This window comes from Triplophysa rosa, linkage group LG16, assembly GCF_024868665.1.
Source record: "Triplophysa rosa linkage group LG16, Trosa_1v2, whole genome shotgun sequence".
Classification (NCBI taxonomy): Eukaryota; Metazoa; Chordata; class Actinopteri; order Cypriniformes; family Nemacheilidae; genus Triplophysa; species Triplophysa rosa.
The window spans coordinates 17,879,538-17,902,578 of NC_079905.1; the positions used below are offsets into that span (position 1 = coordinate 17,879,538).

A 23,041-nucleotide genomic window follows, 5' to 3' on the forward strand; every position below is an offset into this window, starting at 1 on the left:
TTTAATGACAAAACACCAAGTAAATATTACTTGGCATTTTCATTTAAATTTACTTATGTATTAGAGCACAAATAATTACAAAGGAACCTCAAGTAACACATTGAATTAAACGCGACATTTTAAAGTAGAAAGACAAAATACAACTTGCTTGTAAAACATACTCGAGTAATGCTAGCTTTATTTACAAACTCAAAAAATCATTTTTTACAGTGTACTGACTCAAGCAGAGATGAACAGCCCACAGCCCATAAATATTATGGGAATATGCATTAAAATGGGGTTCCTTGTTGATGTGAAAACATATGGTTTTAGAGATGCTCTGTGCAACCGGTTTTGGGGGACTTTATTTTTGTGTGAATCTTCCATATTACCCGAGGAAAGTGCAGAAGCGCATAATTGACTTTTTTGGTCAACTGCAATATTGAATGTGTTTGAATCGTGTTGTTGTTTTCACAGCCCCTGGCGCTTTAATGACAAAAAGCATACGCCTCCAAATAAAGGTATTTTTCTTATAAGGGCGTGTTGTTATTCTTTTCACCACCTAACCAATGAAATCTTCAGCACTTGATGTACACGTATTGAAAAAGCAAACTCTCTGTTCAATGTGAAACATGGCTTTTAGAGCATCTAGTGTAATGGAAATAATGTTGCCTAATATACTGTATATTACAAGTCATTTTGTAGAAGCTACAGTATGCTCGTTTTCCTCTTTCACGAATGCAACACTTATTTGTGGTCATGTGAAATTGTTTAATAAATCCTCACTTTCTTCAGTTGTCTCATAACTTCTTTTTGAGTTTTTACTTTAATAAACGGATGGCTTTTACCACTAGATGACCTCTACCACTGGAGGTGGTCCTCACGTCAATCATTCTAATAATGATATAATATTTTTACAGTCCGTTTATACAACGCCAAACAACATTCAGTTATATTTGTTTGTGCAGCACTTTTAACAAAGTGCTATTTAACACTTCAATTTTAAAGTCTTTATACTGGCTTTTACTTTTCCGTTAAGTAACTGATAATGTGAAATGTCGCTTCATTTTAATTAACTGTGTACACCCCTTCACCAGTAGATGGCGCTGTTTAATAATTCTGTACTGTACAGTTGTAAAGGTTTCCTATTGTGTTTTAGCTGCTGAATGAAGGGTTTCTTTAGATTCAAGCACATCTAGGCTGATCTCAGACCACATTATCTTAGAGAGTGCCTTAAAAAAAGGTTTCTTAAATAGTAGCTTTCTTGAACTAATATATTATACTGTATATACTGTATGTATACATATATATACAGCCTATATTTTTTGAACAAAATATACATATGAAGAGACTGGTTCCAAAATGAGATAACACGTCATGTTTTATATTGTGCATTCAGATTCATAAGCATTAATATGCTAAGATGAATTTCTTTAGCCTCCTCGTTAGAGCGCCCGTCCGTCTCCCATCCGGACCGACGTCGGTTCGAGGCCCGCGCAGAGCGGTGCGAGTAGGACCGGTTACGTTGGTGCCGTGACCCGGATGGGAGCGAGGTTTAGGGGGGTGAGTGTAACGGATGCCAGCCAGCGAAGAGCTGTGCAGTCTGTAAACCTCACTCCCCGACCAACAGAGACGCTCTAGAAGCTGCGTTGTTTTGCCTCCTCGTTAGCGTGCCTGCCCGTCTCCCATCCGGACCGACGTCGGCTCGAGGCCCGCGCAGAGCGGTGCGAGTAAGACCGCTTACATATACAGCCCATATTTTTTGAACGTACTGAACAAACTGTAGGCTACATATGAAGAGATTGGTTCCAAAATGAGTTAACACGTCATGTTTTTTTATTGTGCGTTCCGATTAATATCAATCAAACTGCAGTTGGTTTGTTTTGATTTAAGCCACAGTAACTCCACAAATACAGCTAGCTAACACAATAAAACACACCAAAAACATAATGCAACGCATGATTTTACAAATGTTTTAAAGAACGGAGTTATCTCATTTTGGAACCAAACTCTTCATATACTAATGGCACTGGTTGATGTAAATAAACAGGCATTAAGCAATTAATACAAATGGCATATGTTCTGAGGAAGAGAGAGAAAAAACGAGAAGGACATTTTATAAGTAGCTGGGTCTCCGGCTCAATGCTCATTAAGTAAACCAGATTCTCTTATTTCTTGAATTATACTGGCTTTTACTTTTCCGTAAAGTAACTGATAATGTGAAATGTCGCTTCATTTTAATTAACTGTTGACACCCCTTCACCAGTAGAGGGCGTTGTTTAATAATTCTGTACTGTACAGTTGTAAAGGTTTCCTATTGTGCTTTAGATGCTGAATGAAGGGTTTCTTTAGGTTCAAGCACATAGGCTGATCTCAGACCACATTTTCTTAGAGAGTGCCTTAAAAAAGGTTTCTTAAAAAGTAGCTTTCTTGAACTAATATATATATATATATATATACACAGCCTAAAATTCCGGCCCAATCAAACGTAAGCGGGAGTTACAGTGCCGAGCGTGACCAATCAAATAAAAAAAGACAGGCGGGGTTCAGAGTGCCACGCACGACGTAAAATGGCTAACGTTAACATTTTAACGATGGACACGTTGAGCGACAGGATCCACCGATGCAAACTACAAAACACCGTTTTAGATGAAAAAGATGTGATTACGTGATTCACGTGTAACGGAGGCCAGCTGTTAGAGTGAGAGATGCGTGTGCAGGTAGAGGCTGCGAGCTCGTCTCTCCCATGCCGGACCGACATGGCCGGTTCGAGGCTCGGAGCGGGTGTAACGTTAAGTAAGTCCCATTACACGTGTGATTTAGTTCGCCTTTACGTTAGCAGTGTGACGACGAGACAGTTTTGGGCTTGTATTAAGGATAAGACTAGGCACAAATGTGTGCATGAGGTGAATGGTGACCGAGTCAATTCACTTGTCTAAAAAAATGAATTAAATCATTCACGGTAAGCTGTGTGGCTTTCAAAGTCTGTTTATAGGTTATGGTAGATCAATGAAAAGAAAACAAAAAAACACATTTAACAATGCATTCTGATACACAAACACTTTATTTGTCAGCTTCTTTATTCCTCAAATTTTCTCTTTTTAACAAGATCTCCCGAGTGTTTACAACCTTAAGAAGTCCATGTCTGGTCTGTGCTCAAAATGTAAAGGGACAGTTCACCTAATATAAATCTGTTATGTAACGGTTTGACAAACACATTTCTAATGCAAGATTTTCGTTTTTTAAGCCATTCCCGCCACCACTTAAAATTAATGGACTTCTTTCGGGCACCCGACTGCTGACCGTGAAACTGCCAGGAGAAGACCACCTCATGTTGTTTAGGTGGTAAGCTGCGCAGACTAATCAGCGAATGACAACAAGAGTGATTAGAAAGCACCGCTTGCTCTTTCCCGCTCTTTCCGGCGTGATGACCTCAAGTCTGTCCAAAATGCACTCCCATGTACCCTTGTGGACTTGTGCCTAGTGCCCTATAGGTCTGCACTTCCCGACGTCACCAAGTGTGGACTCAGAGGAGGTGCACAAGACCGGAGTGCGCCATTTGGGACAGGGGCGTAGTCCTTTGCCAACTGCTTTTTGCCTACTGTGTAGTAAGGAAGTATGCCATTTTGGATTCAGTCTCCGTTTATAAAAATACCCGTGTGGACTAGGCCTAATTTAAAAAAGCAAGAGTAGCTCTTAATACAAAGTACCAACATCCCGATTTCCATCTGCGTAATAAATGTCCAACAACATCCACCTGTTACATGCTGGTTAGGTAAATGAACAAGTCTAGAGTAGCATTACGCCAATCACTAGAGGGGCGGAGCCACCCTCATTTACAGATGTATAAATCTTTATGCTGGCTTCAAATGCTTCATGGAAACTCAAGTTTAGCAGTGATGGGGCTGTGGCAAAATGGATTTGGCTTGGTGCTTGTGCTTGCATTTGGCTTGGTGCTTGTGCTTGCATTTGGCTTGGTGCTTGTGCTTGCATTTGGCTTGTCTGATGCACAATGGCGAGGAAGATCAATTCAAACTCAGAAACCTAGTACATTTAGGCCTTGGTCACAAATGCAAGTTCCTCAGCAGAGTGAAACCAGAATGCCTCAGTTTCCCCAAACCAACAACCCCATGCTTGTGCCACAGAGATTTCCTTCTCAGTTTCCAATGCAGACTCCTGGTGTGTTTGGTGGAAAGCCTGGTCAGATCCTCTTGGTGTTCAGTCTAAACAGCTTTTGCAGGGTCCGATGGAAAAACTGACGTGGACCTTTCCAAGACTGCCAGAAGAACCTGTACAGCTAGAGATTCTTTTTGAGCTGCGGTACCCTTTGTCTCCCAATAGTATAGGGGCTCAGTGTGGTGAGAATTCCGTGTATGTGGAAGTGATGGAGGACTTCTTTGGGACTGGAAAACTACTAATGGCTTCTGGTTTTGCACTGGGAGGCTGTGGACCAATAGGGCAGGACAATAATGCTCGAGTGCTCCTCTTTGAATCAGAACTGCATGGATGTGGCAGTTCCTCTAACCAAAAGTGTTTTAGTTCTTAATAATTCTTGAGTAACATTCTTATATCTTTAGGTAACCGAAGATGAGCTTGTTTATACCTTCTCCCTGGTCTATACTCCCCAAGAGATTGTTTATACCTTCTCCCTGGTCTATACTCCCCAAGAGATTTCAAATGGTGTTCCTATTGTCAGGAGTAGTGGTGCTGTGGTCAGTATTTAGTGTCACTATCCAAGGTAAGGTTCTGAGTTCAAGGTGGCTGTATACTCGTGCGTGTAGTAAAAGATTTTGCGGTGACCGACCTCTTTCTATAATCTACAGAATGCATAATGTGAGCAGCAATGTCCTGGTGCCCACTTGGGTACCATATGCAGCTACTAAGGTTGCAGAAGAGCGGTTGGTCTTCTCCTTCAAGCTTATGACTGGTTTGTATTATACAGCTTTTAATGTAGTTTCAACTTAATTTTGTAGACCTTATCTATTTTTTTCTTTGAAACAGATGAGTGGCAGTTTGAGATTCCTTCAAACCAGTATTTCCTGGGTGATATTGTGAATATTGAGGCCTCTGTGAAGACTTACAACCATGTACCTCTCTGTGTGTTTGTGGACCGTTGTGTAGCCACTGTGTCCCCTGATGTGAACTCTGCTCCCAGATACTCATTCATAGAGAATAATGGGTAAGCCCTGACCATTTACCCAGCCTATCCTAGAAGTGTTGCAGGGTGTTTAACTTGTTTCTTCACCAGGTGCCTGGTTGATGCCAAGTTCACTGGCTCGAGCTCTCGCTACCTGCCTCGAACTCAAATTGATAAGCTGCAGTTTCAGCTGGAGGCTTTCAGGTTCCAGCAAGTGAACATTGGGCTGTTATGTATTTGCCTTAGTTTTGGGTACATTCTAGTGCTCCGTTTGGAAACCTGAACCCTGTTGTCTTTGCAGATCTACATCACATGCATTTTGAAGGCGGTTCCTGTAGCCACTCCAACAAATTCTGAGTAGAAGGCTTGCTCGTTCTGCCCTAATCGGTATGTTGCCCCTAGTATTCACTGGGTCAGTAGGGTGACGTTTATCATTGAGGATGTGTCTTTGTTTGGCAGGTTGGTGTCTGTGGATGAATTTGATCAGGTGTGCAGACCTGCCAACCTGTACGCATTTTGCGTAGCACGTACGCATTTTGACCTCAAAGTACGCTGGTACGATTTGTCACTCTAAACTACGCAAAAACCTGATGACGCCTCTGCTGCTTGCAGTACTCAAAAAAAGCAACAGAAATAAGAAGAATATGTCCAATCATAGCACTGAGTTCTTCCCCCAAATAGAAAGCGGCGATGATTGACACGTCCTATGGCCTATCAATCAATAACAAGAGTCAGCAAATCGGCAGAACCACAAAATCCCGCCACTCACACGTTCTGACGCATTGTTTTAAACCAAGAGTCAAGACGTCTTCTGAGCTCTAAGGTAAACGGTTCGGGTGGATGTGGAAAGTTGAAATATTGAATTAGCTTAATCCTATGCAGTCGATGATCTCGCGGGCTCATTTGATAACGTGCACTTGCCCGCAAGATGCGCTAACTTTATTTCTGATTTATAAATGAGCGCTCACGAAAAGTTACCATGATTTTACCAAGTACCATAGGCGCTGATTGCGCTGGTGGATTCTCACACTCAATAACGTGCACTTATATCTGCGAGAGAGCAAGTTTTGGTCACATAAAAAACGATTCGCTTTCAGTAAAGCGAATCCGCCTGACAGCGGAGCGGATTGAATGCGCTCTGCAAAATCGAGCTCTCGATAATTGTCAATAAAATAAAACGTCATATGCAAACTTTTGAGATTAATAATTATAAACGTGAATAAATAAGTAAAGTAGATTATGGCAGGCTGGCAAAAAATGTAAGTGCATGTGTGCAGCATAGAAAGTTACCAAGAGGTGTTTGTTTGTGCGCGTGCGTGCGTGTGGCTGGAATGGGGACTAACTGCCACATGGAAAACTTTACTGATGCTCTGCTCAGAAAGGCCAAATCAGCGACCTATGAAACAAAGCAGTCAAGAGCAAGTGCCACTGCAAGTAAATGTGATTGATATACATCAAGGGTATCTCACTGAAGATTATTTACACACACAATATACACAAATGTTTCCTAAATTTACATACATGTGTTCCATAAGAAAAGTTATTTTCAAAAATGTGACTGTGATGCTTTTTTCACAACCAATATGTTATATGTTAAAAACCTGTGTTCTGTCTCTTCGGCTGATGGTACTCAAAAAATATTCCAAGGTTGGCAGGTCTGGGTGTGTGGCTGCTGTGACTCAACCTGTAGTAGCAGTAGTGCAAGCGATCAGGTTCTTGGAGGTATGGGTTAACACGCGGACAAACTACAAAAGATTCTGATTATGGTCTTGGAAGTTTCTCACTACTTGTCTGTTCTCCATAGATCTACGGTGGGAGCAAGCATCTATTGGGCCCCTCAACTTTTAAGCGATTTATACATGGTCTATAATGGTCCTTCAAGAAGTCTTGCATATCTCATTTACATGTTTGCCATTTTATGGTTCTGATTTGTCACTCAAAGTCAGTTTACATTAAGCAATAATTTGGAAGAGTACTTGTTATAGGACTTTTACTGATTTTTGCCAGGTAATGCATGGTAGGTACAAAAAAAACCTGTACCTACCCAAAAAGAACACATCCCTATACCCTGAGGTTAAATAGGTGACCAATAGTGTGGAAGCACTTAACGTTGTTTGTGAGCTTAACTTTACACAAACTGCTAATTCTTCCTTAAATTAGATTTGGTTGAAGTGTTTTCCAAGGGTCAATGATGTTGACTTGAACATCAAGTTAAAATGAGGAAAGCCTATTTTAGGTGTGGATCTGCAAAGACTCATGTAGCTTGTGAAAAAGTCTTAATGACATGGCTTCTCTAGGAGTTAATGTGACGCAATGCATAGGTGGTAAGTGGTGTTGTAATGGAAGCTAGAGTCTTTCTTGAGTGACATTGCTGTAGCATGATGAAGAATTCTTGCCACTGTACACACGGTTGCCTTTAGTATGCACATGCTATTAGATTTTTAGCTTATCAACTTTGTTTTGAGTTGGCCTTCAGTTTGTAGTTGGTTTTCGCAACGCCACGGACAACCACTGCGTTCCATTTCAAATTGTAATGTTTTGCAAGGCTGCTTGCAGTGAATATTAAATACGCAATGTTCACAATGCCTTATTTATATTAGCATTAACTCTTAACTGCAATTGGACTGTTGTGTTCAGAGAATATATTAAGGGGATGGTGATATGACAACTTTTACCACACCTACCAATGTCCGGTGACTTGGGAAAATCTACATGCCAACTGTTTTTGCATAAACAGACAGTTACTACTGTACCTCAACATATGCGTGACCCTGGACCACAAAACCAGACTTAAAGTAGCACTGGAATATTTGTGGCAAACGCCAACAAAACATTGTATGGGACAATTTTTCTTTTATGCCAAAATCATTAGGATATTAGGTAAATATCCTAATGACTGCTCCGGGGGTACGTGTGTTCACTACTCTCTGGATGGGTTAAATGCAGAGGTCACATTTCGTTGCCTTGTACATGTGCAATGACAATAAATTGAATCTAAATCTAAAATCTAAATCTAAATATCATGTTCCATGAAGATATGATGTTAATTTCCTAGAGTAAATGTATCAACTTTATTTTTGTGAGTGGATGCAGCAAAGTCACAAACAAAAATGGCCGGAAACGCACCTACAAACTCTGGTCGCTGCTGCCCGCTCTTTGGGAATTTCAGCTTTCGGGTTCATCTGCTTTTCCACAATATATAATTCTGTTTATAACCAATGAACAATACTTCTATAGCGCTAACCTTTACTAATCGATTTCCCATTGAAAGCTGTATCTGCTACAGTTGATGCAAAATAAGTCATGATGAGAACACAATACACAACTGTATTTCTATCAACTGTAAAAAAGTTATGCTGTAAGTTTACCCATATTTACAGATTTGAACTTGTCCATTTAAGATATTTTTCAGTTTATTTTTAAACAGTGACTTTATCAGCCATTGTCAGTTTTCTCCTACACATCCAGATGTGTCCATATGAAAAAAGCCAGTCTCCCTATGATTCGACTAACTGCTCTAGGGCTATACTGGAACCTAGGTACTCCAGTAAACATGCCATTACACGTTTTTGCTTTTTATACAACCAGAAGCCTCTAACCAAAAATGTTTGGTCTCTGTTTTACCCTAAAATAATGAATTAATTGAAAAATTCTTTAAAAATATATATAAAAAAGTGTTTATTGTTTTTAGTGGGTAAAAATTGGTAATAATTATTGCATAAATATGAAATAAAAATGCGAAACAAAAAAGAAAAAACATTATTGAACAAAAACACCAATTGTCCTGAAAAAAAGAAGGTGTGTGATCCCTAAACGAAGAGTCCCAGAGGGTTAAGAGATAAATAACGATTTTTTAAATAAGGTTTAGGCAAACTATATGGCATCAAAGTGATACTTATCAGGAGCTAAAAAGAGAAAAGCAGAGAAAGAAAAGCAAGCTCAAAATAAAGGTATGTTCTGCTTAACATTGTTTAATTTGAAACTAATTTAAAGTCACCATGAAACGGAAGTTGCCATTGACTTCTTTTCCGTATCTTGACGTGTATCAGAGTGAAACGGCTTCTGGAAACAGAAAAAAAATGTAGGGCGCTTTTAAGGTCCGTGTACCTTCGGATAATTCATTTATTCGTTTTTGTTTTCAAAACAGAAAAACGAATAAACCGTTCATTTTTGACATATTCCACCGTATACGAGACTAATTTTTGGGTTGTTTTCCTCAATATTTCTTTAAGTGCATCAAATTAATATACAACAAAATCAAAACGAAACATCAAGTATTTTTCTCAACATAGCGCATTTTAGTCCACCGGAAGTTCAGCTGCACTGCAGCCTCTGGCGACGAGAGGTGGTAGCACAAAACCACTCTCTCTGAATTATGCATGTTTTCAGTGGTGTGTGCCACCAAATCCGTAAACAACCATACAGACACATAGGTAGACATTTCTGTGCAATGTAAAAGTATACACGCAGTTAATGAAACGGTGTTTTACGTGCAATTAATAATTATATCCTCCAGATAATACACTATCTATTTTTATACAACTTTTCATGTAAATTATATTTCATTCATTCTGCTGTATATATAGCACATACCTTGTACTATAATAGTCTATTTTTATTTTTTACTTGTACATATTTACATACACGCATAGCTTTACTCTCTATAGCTTTATCTTATGTTTATTGAATTGTATTTCTTTAAATTTTTTATACCCATAGGCCCTTATTTAAATCATCTGTGTACTGTATATTGTGTTATGGTCTCTGTGTTCTGGATGCTCCTGTCACCAAAACAAATTCCTTGTATGTGCAAACATACTTGGCAATAAAGCTCTTTCTGATTCTGATAACAGAATGTTGCCAGTTTCTGCATAAGCATGAAATTGACAAGTTAAAGCGTGAACTGGAAGTGAACAGTTAAAACACTTAAAACTGCGACTGATTCTGATAAAATAAAGAATGTGTGTGTGTGTGTGCGGGCGCGGGCGCATACATGCTTGCAAAGCTGACAGCAAGGGAGGTTTAACCATAGCCCCCATTTAAATTCATAGTGAGAGCAGCTCGTTTTGCACATCTGAAACAATTTTGCACCTTTGTTTGCACTAAAAATGTGAAAGTTGTCAAATGTTAAGTTCATGAAAATGTTAAACATAAAAGACTAAACATTTCTATACAACTCTACATGTATGATAGCTGTTTACAAAAGTAAGCTGAGTTAATCAAAACCTGTCCTTATCATTGCATATTACATTATACTCTAGCTGAGTTTGGTAAAAAGTTATAACTACTAAGAGATTGAACAAATAAGCAAAGTGAGTGTCTAAAATAAAGGTTTGTTAGGAATGAGAATCACCAGAGACTGCTCTCACTCTGGTCACGGTCTGTTTGAACTGTTGCCATCTGGCAGGCGTTACAGATCAGCCAAAACACACACTAGCTGATTTAGAGACAGTTTCTATCCCAGGACAATACATATCCTAAACAGTTATCTACAGTAAATGTTCAAATGTGACTCTGCTATCTCTCTGCACTTTAAGATCTTCCTTATCTGGTCTATTACCTTGTTGCTCATTTTACAGTGATTAGTCAAAATGCTGTTTTTCCAATTTTTTGCACTTTTTTCAGAATCAGAAGAGATTTATTGCCAAGTGTGCTTTCACACACAGGGAATTTTCTTTGATGTTGGAAGCTACAGACATTCAACACAATGACAATACAAATATAATAAGATTTACAGTGTAAAAGATTCTAAAATATGCATATATAAAATAAAGACTATTGTACAGAAAATGTGGGATAATAACATATAAGAGACATTGTACAGGGTAGTATATAGTAGAATATACATATTAACAGATTGTATGTACACTTGTGCAAATGGATAATGTAGTAAGTAGAGGTAGTGTTATATACATGTATACATAAGATGTAGATATAATAAGGCACAATAGTGCACACTATAGGAGTAGTGGAAGTGGAATATTGCTCTTAAGGAGCAGTTATCTGTAGAAGCTGCTTCTGTGTCTGGAAGTCCTGGTGTTTGGTGCTCTGAAGCGCCGGCCAGAGGGCATTTTTGTCGTATTATATTACAAATATTTATTTATGTTTTGTGTTACCGGTGCTCTAAGAATTTCGTTGTTTGCTTTGCCTGCAATGACAATAAAAGCTATTCATTCATTCATATTCAGGTATGCGAATGTAAAGGTTAACCGGTCATAGTGACCCATGATAAAAGAAGAAGTAAAGTGAAGAAATAGTTTTTATAATATACAGTCTGCTTGATCAACATGTAATGTCTCATACACACCACTCACTACATTTTATTAAGAATAAAAAAACAATAGAACCCTACCCAAAACACAATAGAAAATGTAATGGATTTATTAGTTATAATAGGAATTTAGTTTTGGTTTTAATGCATAAAAACCCAAAGGTTCATAATGGTACTTACAAGGAAACCCATTACATTTTCTATTCTGTTTTGGGCGGAGTTTTTGTAATAGAATGTAACGTGCAATGAAAAGTACAGGTTTTTTATTAACTCATCTTATTTTTATAAACATAGCATCATGTATGTCGATCTACATACAGTATAAAATATAAAAGACAAAACAGTTCTACATACAACAATTGTATGTAGAAGTGTTCAAAAATTGCACTTTGTTTGCACTGTTCGTAAAAATGTTAACATAAAAGACAAAACACTTCTACATACAAAGTGCAAACTAAGTGCAATTTTTGAACACATTAAAGTGCAAGACGCGCCTCTCTCACTATCCATTTTAACGGTGGCTGTGGTAACCTCCCCCGCTGTCAGATACATCGCTGCCACGAGCATTGACGCATGCGCGTGCGCGTCCATATAGGTCCATTCTTTATTTCATTAACTGCGTGTATACTTCTACATTGCACACAAATGTCTACCTATGTGTCTGTATGGTTGTTTACGGATTTAGTGGCACACACCACTGAAAACATGTATAATTAGAGAGAGTGGTCTTGTGCTACCCACCTCTCGTCGCCAGAGGCGGCAGTGCAGCTGAACTTCCGGTGGACTAAAATTCGCTTTGTTAAGAAAAATACTTGATGTTTCGTTTTGGTTTTGTTGTATATTAATTTGATGCACTTAAAGAAATATCGAGGAAAACAACGCAAAAATTAGTCTCGTATACGGTGGAATATGTAAAAAATGAACGGTTTATTCGTTTTTCTGTTTTGAAAACAAACACGAATAAATGAATTATCCGAAGGTACACGGACCTTTTAAGCTCTCGTTTACATTTCACTTTCTCCTTATTTGTTCTTTTCTTTTCCATGAAACTACACCACTTTTACACGTCTCTTCAATTTTCGTTTAGATAATTTAATTTTAGTAATTAATTCGATAAGGGCTTATTTGTGTTTTGTAATTATTCGTTTATGAAAGGTGATTAGAAAGTTGAATTGCAACAAAGTTTATCAGTTAAAACCAACTGATTAAAATTATTTTGTGAATAGTTGTCTATTTTTTGTGAGTTAAAAAAACATTTAAGCATATATAATTGTAAAGGGCAAATATACATATAAAATACAAACGTAAATAAACTGCTGAAATCTCAATATTAATGCTTCGTATTTAAATGCTACTAATTTAAGAACAAAGCAAGGTCAATGTTAATGTTATATTAGCTTTATAATAATCATGTTAAATTGTACATGAAACTCGGCAGCGACTGTGCGGGTTGTGTGGTATTCTGTCCCGTGGGCTGTATAATATAATGCAATGTAAGTCGCTTTTATCCAAAGCGTCTGCCAAACGCATGAATGCAAATGTAAAGCATATTACCATTTTGTTGGGGAAAGGTGGGGCTGGGTACCCTTCCCTACCTCCAAAGGGGGGGAAATGGCAGAAAATAGTTTGAGAAACACTGATTTAAACACTTCACACAAAAGCTAGACATTAACAAAATGTAATTTTTAACAGCTATGCACAAGTACAGTATAACAAATGTGATAGCTTACGAAATTACAATAAAGTAAATATTTTGGGTAACTTTGATTTATATTAAGTTGTACATACTGGCAATGAATGTTTTTTCCCCAAAGAAAGACAAAATGAATAAATATTAAGTGGAGTTAATCCAAGCTGATGCCAGGCTGGCATTTTGTCACATTGTATGTGAATGTGAAGTTTTGTTTGATACCAATGCCATAATGCAGTGAAATTAGTAAAAAGAACAATATTTCTGAAGCATTTCTTCACCTTAATGTTGGGGTCAACATTTACTAACAAACTTTTGAAATCAAACGCATCTCCAAAAATGAATGCAGAAGCATGAACGTATCTAATTTACTGATTAATAAACTTTAAAACAATGCACATTGTTTGTTCATGTTAGCCAAGACAACATGAACGATCGGGAACTTGTAGTTTTAACAGTCAGCATCTCAAAACAAACAATTTAGGCTATTAAGCAAACATTAACATGACCATATTAGAACTTACAGCTATACAAACATAGGAAATTAGATGTCAGTTTAGACTTGGTGATAGTCACCCAAAAATAAAAACGGTCATTTACTCACCCTCGTCATTTCAAACCTGTGTGACTTTCTTCTGCAGAACATATTTTGAAGATTGTTGTTAACTGGCACCCATTCATTTGCATTGGTTGTGACCATACAATAGAAGTGAATGAGGGTCAGTGCTGTTCGGTTACAAACTTTCCTCAAAACATGCGTTCTGTGGTAGAAACAAAAGGTTTGACATGACTATAGGGTGATTAAATGACATTTGTTTAGGTGAACTATCACAAAGTATTCTCCACGAGACAAAAATGTCTACGGCCTTGTTTTACAGTAGCCCAAAACATCTGAACTAGTTCCAAGAACAAGTTCAATTACTCCATGTTTAGACATCCCTGAAAAAAAAAAAAAAATCTGTACAGCTAAAACCACCAGATATCAAGCGGTTTAAGAGCACATCTCTGAACGGTCAACTTTCTGCAGTTTCCTTTAAAGCCAACTCTTTCGCTCAAGACACTTCAATTGTCATCGGGGGAAAACTCCTGAAAGTGCCTTGGTGTAAACAAATGCTGACAACATGTAGAGTCTAATAACTTTATTAAAATCAGCAATGAAATTTACATCGTAAAGAAAACACCTCCACTGGAAACCACAGTTTCTTCACTCCTTTTTCTAGCAACAGCTCTCCTTGGAACAAGAGAGTCAGAAGATGAAACTGATATCTTTTGTACACAAACCAAAGTGAAACACCTACTTCTCCTGGCACAGCTCTGCTCACAGGAACCAGAAGCAGGGTGGCACACCGCGGTACTACAGTGAATATAAATCTGACCAACAAAGAGATCGGCTTTAGCAACAAATACAAAAAGGCAATTTAGATGATACGAAAGGCTGTAAGGAAATCATACAGTCTCCTGCAGAGGGGCCAGTGATGATGGATCTACAAATGTGAACATCGTCACTACAAAGCGCTTGTAGTGGGTTGGGAACTGAAGACCAGACGAGCCAACTACAGGAACCAGTGCGGTCAGGTAACGGTCATCCTGGTAAGGACATCTAACAGAAGTGAAAGTCAGGACTCGTTCACAGCACACTATCTGGACAAATGCTTGGGATCCTACTCACCCATCAACTAGAAGATCCCATTGGGGCAGACTGAGAGGACAAGGGGTTGATGTCGCCAACAGTGTCCCAACATCAGGGCAAGATTTTGGTCAGTCCTCTCCAAAATGTGCACCTCAAAATACACAGACCTTTGTGATTGGATACTCTTCCTCACCGTAGTAGGACATGTACGCCTCATCTCCTGAGGATGAACACTTACAGTTACTGTCCCAGCTAGAGTTTGAGATCAGTGCTACAAGTACCACAACCCTTGAGAAGCATTTTCTGAAGACAAGCACATAATTACCTTCTGCACAGCCTTTAGCGACACGTTGGCCATTTGCCAGTCGAAGCTCCACCCTGAGGGGTCCAGGAGCAGCTACAGGTGAAGGTGGTGGAACGGTGTTGACCTCAACAACCAGAGCTTCCACAGCAGAGGCAGAATATCTACACTGGAAGAGAAGTCTAGACAACAAACAGTGAGCTTCTTACATCCGTTCAAGGATACACATTCTTGAGAAAACACAGATGACCTACTCCAAGTGACTGTCCCTGTGATGGAGGCAAGAGGTCCAATCCCCACTTCATAGGATGAAGTCATTCTGTTCTCATACACCACATAACCATTTTCCTCCTGCAAGCCATAACACTATTGACATCAAATCTGTTCCAGACATCCAAATCACCAACAACAAATTCACCGTCATGCTCGTGCCACAGGCAGTGACTGGAAACTGGTATATGGCAAAGGAAGGCGTGGAACCAACAGGACCACAAGGTGCTTCATTTCCACCCAGCAGACAGACCGTGTCCAGACTCAGACGAGGCAGAGTAACATCTCTAGCCACCACCAACACAAACTGACCATCTCTTATACACTGGACAGTCACTGTAATGAGACAGGAAGTTATCAGGGAATCAGCTCGGTAAGAAACATGTCACTGGTCTAACACCCCTACCTGACATCCCATAATAACACTGCTGTCCATTAAAGCAGCAGTTTATAGCTTCACACTCTGCACCACTGATACCAGGTTGTCCACACTGGATCTGCTCATAATCAGCTACAGCACACTTGTCAAGAGGTTCTGACTGCACCACTGGCTTCTGAAGTGGAAACTTCTGAGAAAACTGTTGTTCAGTTTGCTGGAAGACTGGAGATTGAGGCTCCTGGGGAAAATTATTAACTGTGGAACGGCATGACAAAACCATACACAACTAGCCACAAGACAAACCATCCCTGTGGTTCCCGCCATCCTGCCACAAGACAAACCATCCCTGTGGTTCCCACCATCCTGCCACAAGACAAACCATCCCTGTGGTTCCCGCCATCCTGCCACAAGACAAACCATCCCTGTGGTTCCCGCCATCCTGCCACAAGCAGACACTCTAAGAGTCCTGTGGTTAGTCTCATATACTCTGTAAACCGTCAGTCAGAAATTGTAGCTCCTCCTTGATCCATTAACAATGATTGTTCTCCAGACCTGCTGGTGAATTCTGTTCACTCTCAAGATGTTATACGGTCATGTTTTAACCAATCTCTACAAAAGCCAGTGAAAGTAAAGCACACTTTCACAAATGAAAAGTTGTCAACATTTGTTTGCTGTTCATTTAAGCCAGCGTTTCTCAAAGTGTAGGGCGGGTCCCACTGGTGGGGAGTAGAGACATGACAGGTGGGACACGCCAAACGGGAGGAAATTGGGTAATTTTTATTAATTCCTTTTATTTATTGACCACACACTCAAAACAAAACAACGACACATTTAAACCTTGCATAAAACAGCATCAGACTGCGAAGAAAATGTCACATGGAACCATAGTAGCCTTCGAGAATGATTTCACGTCTGAATGTTAATTGAAGGGGCACAAAAACTATAATGGGGAGAGGCAGTAGCGGGTATACAATTTAGCAATGTATAAGTTTTTGAAGAATGATTATGCCAATGGGATGTTCTTTTTGTAACAGAAAAATGCTTGACAGTAAACTGCATCTTATTATTCTTTTGTCGGTATTCTGCCTATTGGTTGATGCTTCTCACGTAGATACGTTGCTCTAATATGCATTCTATTGTGGTATTAAAAACAACCTGAGAAAATCTCTTCCGTGTTGTTTTTTATGTGCTGTGTATGTTTTAAAGTGGACGTTATCTGACCACGCTCTCGTTTACATTTCACTTTCTCCTCATCTGTTTCCTTGTCAATAAAACGGCACCATTTTTAAACAACTCTTCATTTTTCGTTTGGATAATTTAATTTTAGTAATCAATTAGTTTAGGGCTTATTTATGTTTTGTAATTATTCGTTTATGAAAGGTGATAAGGAAGTTGAATTGCGCCAAAGTGTACCCGTTAAAACCACCTGATAAAAATGATCTTGTGAATAATTATCATGTATTTTGTTTATCTGTGAGTTAAAAAAAACATTTAAGCAATAATATTATGAAGGGCAAATATACATATAAAACACAAACGTAAATAAACTGCTGAAAGCTCATTATTAATGCTTTGTATTTAAAGTCTATGAATTGAAACAAGGCACATTATAAAATACGGTCAATTTAAGAACAAATCAAGGTCAATGTTAATGTTACATTAGCTTTGCAATATTTAAAAAAATGTTTAATAGTACATGAAATTCGGCTGAGACTGTTTTGCGGGCTTGCGTGGTATTCTGTTCCGTGGGCTTATGGGATATAGTCATATAGAAGTATCTGTCGCTGAGTGTTTCAGCATCTGGGTGTAACCAGTAAGCCATCCGGGAATTTCTCGCCCACTGTTTTGGGAATACAGACTTTTAGTCATACTAGTCGTTTGCCAACTGCTTTTTGCCTACTATGTAGTAGGGAAGTATGCCATTTCAGATTCAGTCTCCGTTTATAAAAATACCCGTGTGGACTAGGCCTAATTTAAAATACAAAGTACCAACATCCCGATTTCCATCTGCATAATAAATGTCCAACAACATCCACCTGTTGCATGCTGGTTAGGTAAATGAACAAGCCTAGAGTAGCATTACCCCATTCACTAGAGGGGCGGAGCCATCCTGATTTCCAGATTTATAAATCTTTATGCTGGCTTCAAATGCTTCATGGAAACTCAATTTTAGCAATGATGGGGCTGTGGCAAATTGGAGTTGGCTTGGTGCTTGTGCTTGTAGTTGGCTTGTCTGATGCACAATGGCGAGGAAGAGCAGTTCAAACTCAGAAACCTAGTACATTTTGGCCTTGGTCACAAATGCAAGCTCCTCAGCAGAGTGAAACCAGAATGCCTCAGTTTCCCCAAACCAACAACCCCATGCTTGTGCCACAGAGATTTCCTTCTCAGTTTTCAATGCAGACTCCTGGTGTGTTTGGTGGAAAGCCTGGTCAAGATCCTCTTGGTGTTCAGTCTAAACAGCTTTTGCAGGGTCCGATGGAAAAACTGACGTGGACCTTTCCAAGACTACCAGAAGAACCTGTACAGCCAGAGATTCCTTTTGAGCTGCGGGACCCTTTGTCTTCCAATAGTGTAGGGGCTCAGTGCGGTGAGAATTCCGTGTATGTGGAAGTGATGGAGGACTTCTTTGGGACTGGAAAACTACTAATGGCTTCTGGTTTTGCACTGGGAGGCTGTGGACCAATAGGGCAGGACAATAATGCTCGAGTGCTCCTCTTTGAAACAGAACTGCATGGATGTGGCAGCATGTTAATGGTGAGAAGACTGATCCTCTTACCAAAAGTGTTTTATTTTTTATTAATTCTTGAGTAACTTTCTTGTTTCTTTAGTTGACCGAAGATGAGCTTTTTTATACCTTCTCCCTGGTCTATACTCCCCAAGAGATTTCAAATGGTGTTCCTATTGTCAGGAGTAGTGGTGCTGTGGTCAGTATTGAGTGTCACTATCCAAGGTAAGGTTCTTAGTTCAAGGTGGCTGTATACTCGTGCGTGTAGTAATAGATTTTGCAGTTTATGGTGACCGACTTTTTCTATAATCTACAGAATGCATAATGTGAGCAGCAATGTCCTGGTGCCCACTTGGGTACCATATGCAGCTACTAAGGTTGCAGAAGAGCGGTTGGTCTTCTCCCTCAAGCTTATGACTGGTTTGTATTATACAGCTTTTAATGTAGTTTCAACTTAATTTTGTAGACCTTATCTATTTTTCTCTTTGAAACAGATGAGTGGCAGTTTGAGAGACCTTCAAACCAGTATTTCCTGGGTGACATTGTGAATATTGAGGCCTCTGTGAAGACGTACAACCATGTACCTCTCCGTGTGTTTGTGGACCGTTGTGTAGCCACTGTGTCCCCTGACGTGAACTCTGCTCCCAGATACTCATTCATTGAGAATAATGGGTAAGCCCTGACCATTTACCCAGCCTATCCTAGAAGTGTTGCAGGGTGTTTAACTTGTTTCTTCACCAGGTGCCTGGTTGATGCCAAGTTCACTGGCTCGAGCTCTCGCTACCTGCCTCGAACTCAAATTGATAAGCTGCAGTTTCAGCTGGAGGCTTTCAGGTTCCAGCAAGTGAACATTGGGCTAGTATGTATTTGCCTTCGTTTTGAGTACATTCTAGTGCACTGTTTGGAAACCTGAACCCTGTTGTCTTTGCAGGTCTACATCACATGCATTTTGAAGGCAGTTCCTGTAGCCACTCCCACAAATTCTGAGCAGAAGGCTTGCTCGTTCTCCCCTAATGGGTATGTTGCCCCTAGCGTTCACTGGGTCAGTAGGGTGATGTTTATAATTGAGGATGTGTCTTTGTTTGGCAGGTGGGTGTCTGTGGATGAATCTGATCAGGTGTGTGGCTGCTGTGACTCAACCTGTAGCAGCAGTAGTGCAAGCGATCAGGTTCTTAGAGGTATGGGTTAACACACGGACAAACTACAAAAGATTCTGATTATGGTCTTGGAAGTTTCTTACTACTTGTCTGTTCTCCATAGATCTACGGTGGGAGCAAGCATCTGTTGGGCCCCTCAATGTGAAGGAATTTGGCTTTGGTCGACTGTAATTTGAAATTGCTATGAGGTCAAGTGACGAATAAACCCTTTTTTAAGCGATTTATACATGGTCTATAATGGTCCTTCAAGAAGTCTTGCATATCTCATTTACATGTTTGCCATTTTATGGTTCTGATTTGTCACTCAAAGTCAGTTTACATTAAGCAATAATTTGGAAGAGTACTTGTTATAGGACTTTTACTGATTTTTGCCAGGTAATGCATGGTAGGTACAAAAAAAAAACCTGTACCTACCCAAAAATAACACATCCCTATACCCTGAGGTTAAATAGGTGACCAATAGTGTGGAAGCACTTAACGTTGTTTGTGAGCTTAACTTTACACAAACTGCTAATTCTTCCTTAAATTAGATTTGGTTGAAGTGTTTTCCAAGGGTCAATGATGTTGACTTTAACATCAAGTTAAAATGAGGAAAGCTTATTTTAGGTGTGGTGCTGCAAAGACTCATGTAGCTTGAGAAGAAGTCTTAATGACATGGCTTCTCTAGCAGTTAATGTGACGCAATGCATAGGTGGTAAGTGGTGTTGTAATGGAAGCTAGAATCTTTCTTGAGTAACATTGCTGTAGCATGAAGATGAATTCTTGCCACTGTACACACGGTTGCCTTTAGTATGCACATGCTATTAGATTTTTAGCTAATCAACTTTGAGTTGGCCTTTAGTTTATAGTTGGTTTTAGCAACGCCACTGACAACCACTGCGTTCAATTTCAATTGTTTTGTTTTGCATTTTTGCAAGGCTGTTTGTTGTGAATATTGAGTATTTAATGTTCACAATGTCTCATTTATATTAGCATTAACTCTTAACTGCAATTGGACTTGTGTTCAGAGAACATTTTAAGGGGATGGTGATATGACAACTTTGAATATGAGAACGGGCAGTTACTACTGCACCTCAACATATTTAAGTAACACTTCACAATGCGTGACCCTGGACCACAAAACAGCAGTGCCACTACTGACAACCATCCATGGCCTTACTTGAAAGAAATGTTTTTATTTGCCGGTGTACAGAATGACTGTTACAGGATAACCAGCATGACAAAAAACGTTTCTGGACAGGATTGCCTATACTCAGCCTTTAAATAGGCTCTTACATCAATGTGTTTCCTCAAATTTGACGAATTCTTAAAAGCACATATTTACGCGGTTCGTGGCAAACAAATTAGACACTGCATAAGTCTCTTAACATCCTGATAGCAATCAAGTAAAGCAAAACATTGGTATTTTTAAACATCACACACACCTTGAGTTACATGACAGAGAAAATGTAAAGTTTTCATTCGAAATTTCATGAGAATGCACAGTCAGAGTTAAGGAAGTGTGCATGCGCATTAACTTCTGATCTGCTGCTATATCATTTAAAGCCGTTTGGAAAATGAATGATGTTTTTACTGTAGTAACTATAGTTAAAGTATTGCTGCTGAAATAAAAACAATAGAACCCTGCCCAAAATACAACAGAAAATGTAATTGAATTAAATGGGAATTATGTTGTATGGATACTTGTTGTCTATTTGTGTATGATGGATTCTATTGGTGGGATGGTAAATCCTATAGGAATAAAACCCAAAACACACTACAAAGAGGAATTTGATAGAACAATCTAATTCTAATTCACAAATTAATTTTTTTTCAGCAGGGATGGTATTTGCAGTAAAACCACAGTATCCACAAATTTACCATTTTCTCTCTTTAGTAGCCATACTCCAATTGTGCTATTTTTAGTAAAACCACAGTAACTAAACATTCACCATAGTTTCATCATAGTAGTTTATGTTTGTAGTTAAACTATGGTAATACGAATGGTAATAAATCCTACAAACACATGGCTTCTACACTTTACTATATACAAGAACCTTACTACTAACTGGTAAATTGCTGCTAAAACTGGTAAAGGGAATATACAAAACACAAATACTGCTCATGAATACATAAGGCCTATAGGGGGCTAATGAGTATAATTAGGATAAATGATCAAATAGGATTACATCTAAACTAAACATATAAGGCGGTTTCCCAGACAAGGTTTATCTTAAGCCAGGACTAGGCCTTAGTTAAATTAGGATAATTAAGTTGTTTTAAAAAACATACTTTACAAAAAAAATATTACTTTGTGCATCTTGAGACAAAACAATCACAGTGATATATTTTAAGATATGTCAGTGCAAGTTGTTTTCGATCAAGGCATCTCTCACATTTAAGTTAGTCTGAGACTAGCCTTAAACCCTGTCTGGGAAACCGCCCCATAAAGCTCTTAATACCACTGATACTGTGAGCTATACTCAGCGTATTCAGTAGGTTGCTTCAGAGGCAAAAGGTATACGGCAATAAAACAATGGCACAACCACTGACATAAAGGAAATTTACTTTTAATACTTGAGTACTTTTACTCAAGTAAGAATCTGTCTTTACAACTTTTACTTGTAGTGGAGTAATATTTGACCAGTAGTAGTATCTGTACTTTCACTCAAGTAAGAAGTTGTGTACTTCATCCGCCTCTGGACCTCAGTCAAAATGAATTAATCTCGAAACAAATAGATTCATCAGACACAGGATTGCCCATTATGAAATGTAACCAAAACTAGGCAATTTATCCTATTACCACTTAAGTGATATTAGAGGCAGAGGCCAATTTTAGATGTATTTGCTGGCATCAAGCTGTTCTTGCCGGTGTTGTGCCGAAAACACACTCCCTGCCAGAATCGCACTGCCTTCGCGTGCGCGCGCGTGATGTCACTCGATTCCACCGCTGGTTTACAAAGGCGATTCTGGTCTGTAATTCGCGTTTTTCAGTATTCGTTACGAAAATGTCACATTCTTAGACAATGTAAGCAATACAGGTATATTTATGTGATTGATTTAAACTTCGTTTGAATAAATGTCTTATATTTACATACGGAGAATAAGCATTTAGTTGATCGAAATGAAGTTGGATTAAACTAAATCGACTTTCTTGTTGTTCCAAATGACTGTAAACAGTACTGCATTACTGACTGAATCAACTCTTTTCATTACACCTAAATGTGTGTTTTACACCTAGGCCTTACACAAGGCAGAAAATTACATGTAGTTGACGAAATCATACCCCCCCCAAATGTCAGGTTTGCAATGTCAGAGACACATGAAAACAGATGCTGGTGACATCTCTTGAACTGTAGTCTGTCTCCTGAAAAAGACAAGTGCCTATCATTATTATAAAGCATTATAAAGAGGGGAGTGTGATTTTGGCAAGGCTTGCCGAAATCATACCCCCCCAAATCTCAGGTTTGCAATGTCAGAGACACATGAAAACAGATGCTGGTGACATCTCTTGAACTGT

General features: G+C 39.0%; 1 protein-coding gene and 2 pseudogenes across 1 annotated transcript; 2 read left to right on the plus strand and 1 right to left on the minus strand.

Moving 5' to 3' along the window:
* The first annotated feature begins 2,687 nt into the window (after positions 1 to 2,687).
* LOC130566965 (zona pellucida sperm-binding protein 3-like) lies at positions 2,688 to 5,690 on the plus strand (annotated as a pseudogene).
* Positions 5,691 to 14,238: 8,548 nt separating this feature from the next.
* LOC130566968 (zona pellucida sperm-binding protein 4-like) lies at positions 14,239 to 16,020 on the minus strand (annotated as a pseudogene).
* A 1,810-nt stretch (positions 16,021 to 17,830) lies between these two features.
* Positions 17,831 to 19,750, plus strand: LOC130567071 (zona pellucida sperm-binding protein 3-like). Its single transcript, XM_057354969.1, has 8 exons — positions 17,831 to 18,414; positions 18,489 to 18,610; positions 18,702 to 18,805; positions 18,880 to 19,057; positions 19,127 to 19,244; positions 19,317 to 19,402; positions 19,475 to 19,563; positions 19,646 to 19,750. Exons 1-8 carry the CDS (start codon positions 17,833 to 17,835, stop codon positions 19,711 to 19,713), a joined length of 1,347 nt encoding a protein of 448 aa, XP_057210952.1. The 5' UTR covers positions 17,831 to 17,832; the 3' UTR covers positions 19,714 to 19,750.
* The last annotated feature ends 3,291 nt before the right edge of the window (positions 19,751 to 23,041 follow it).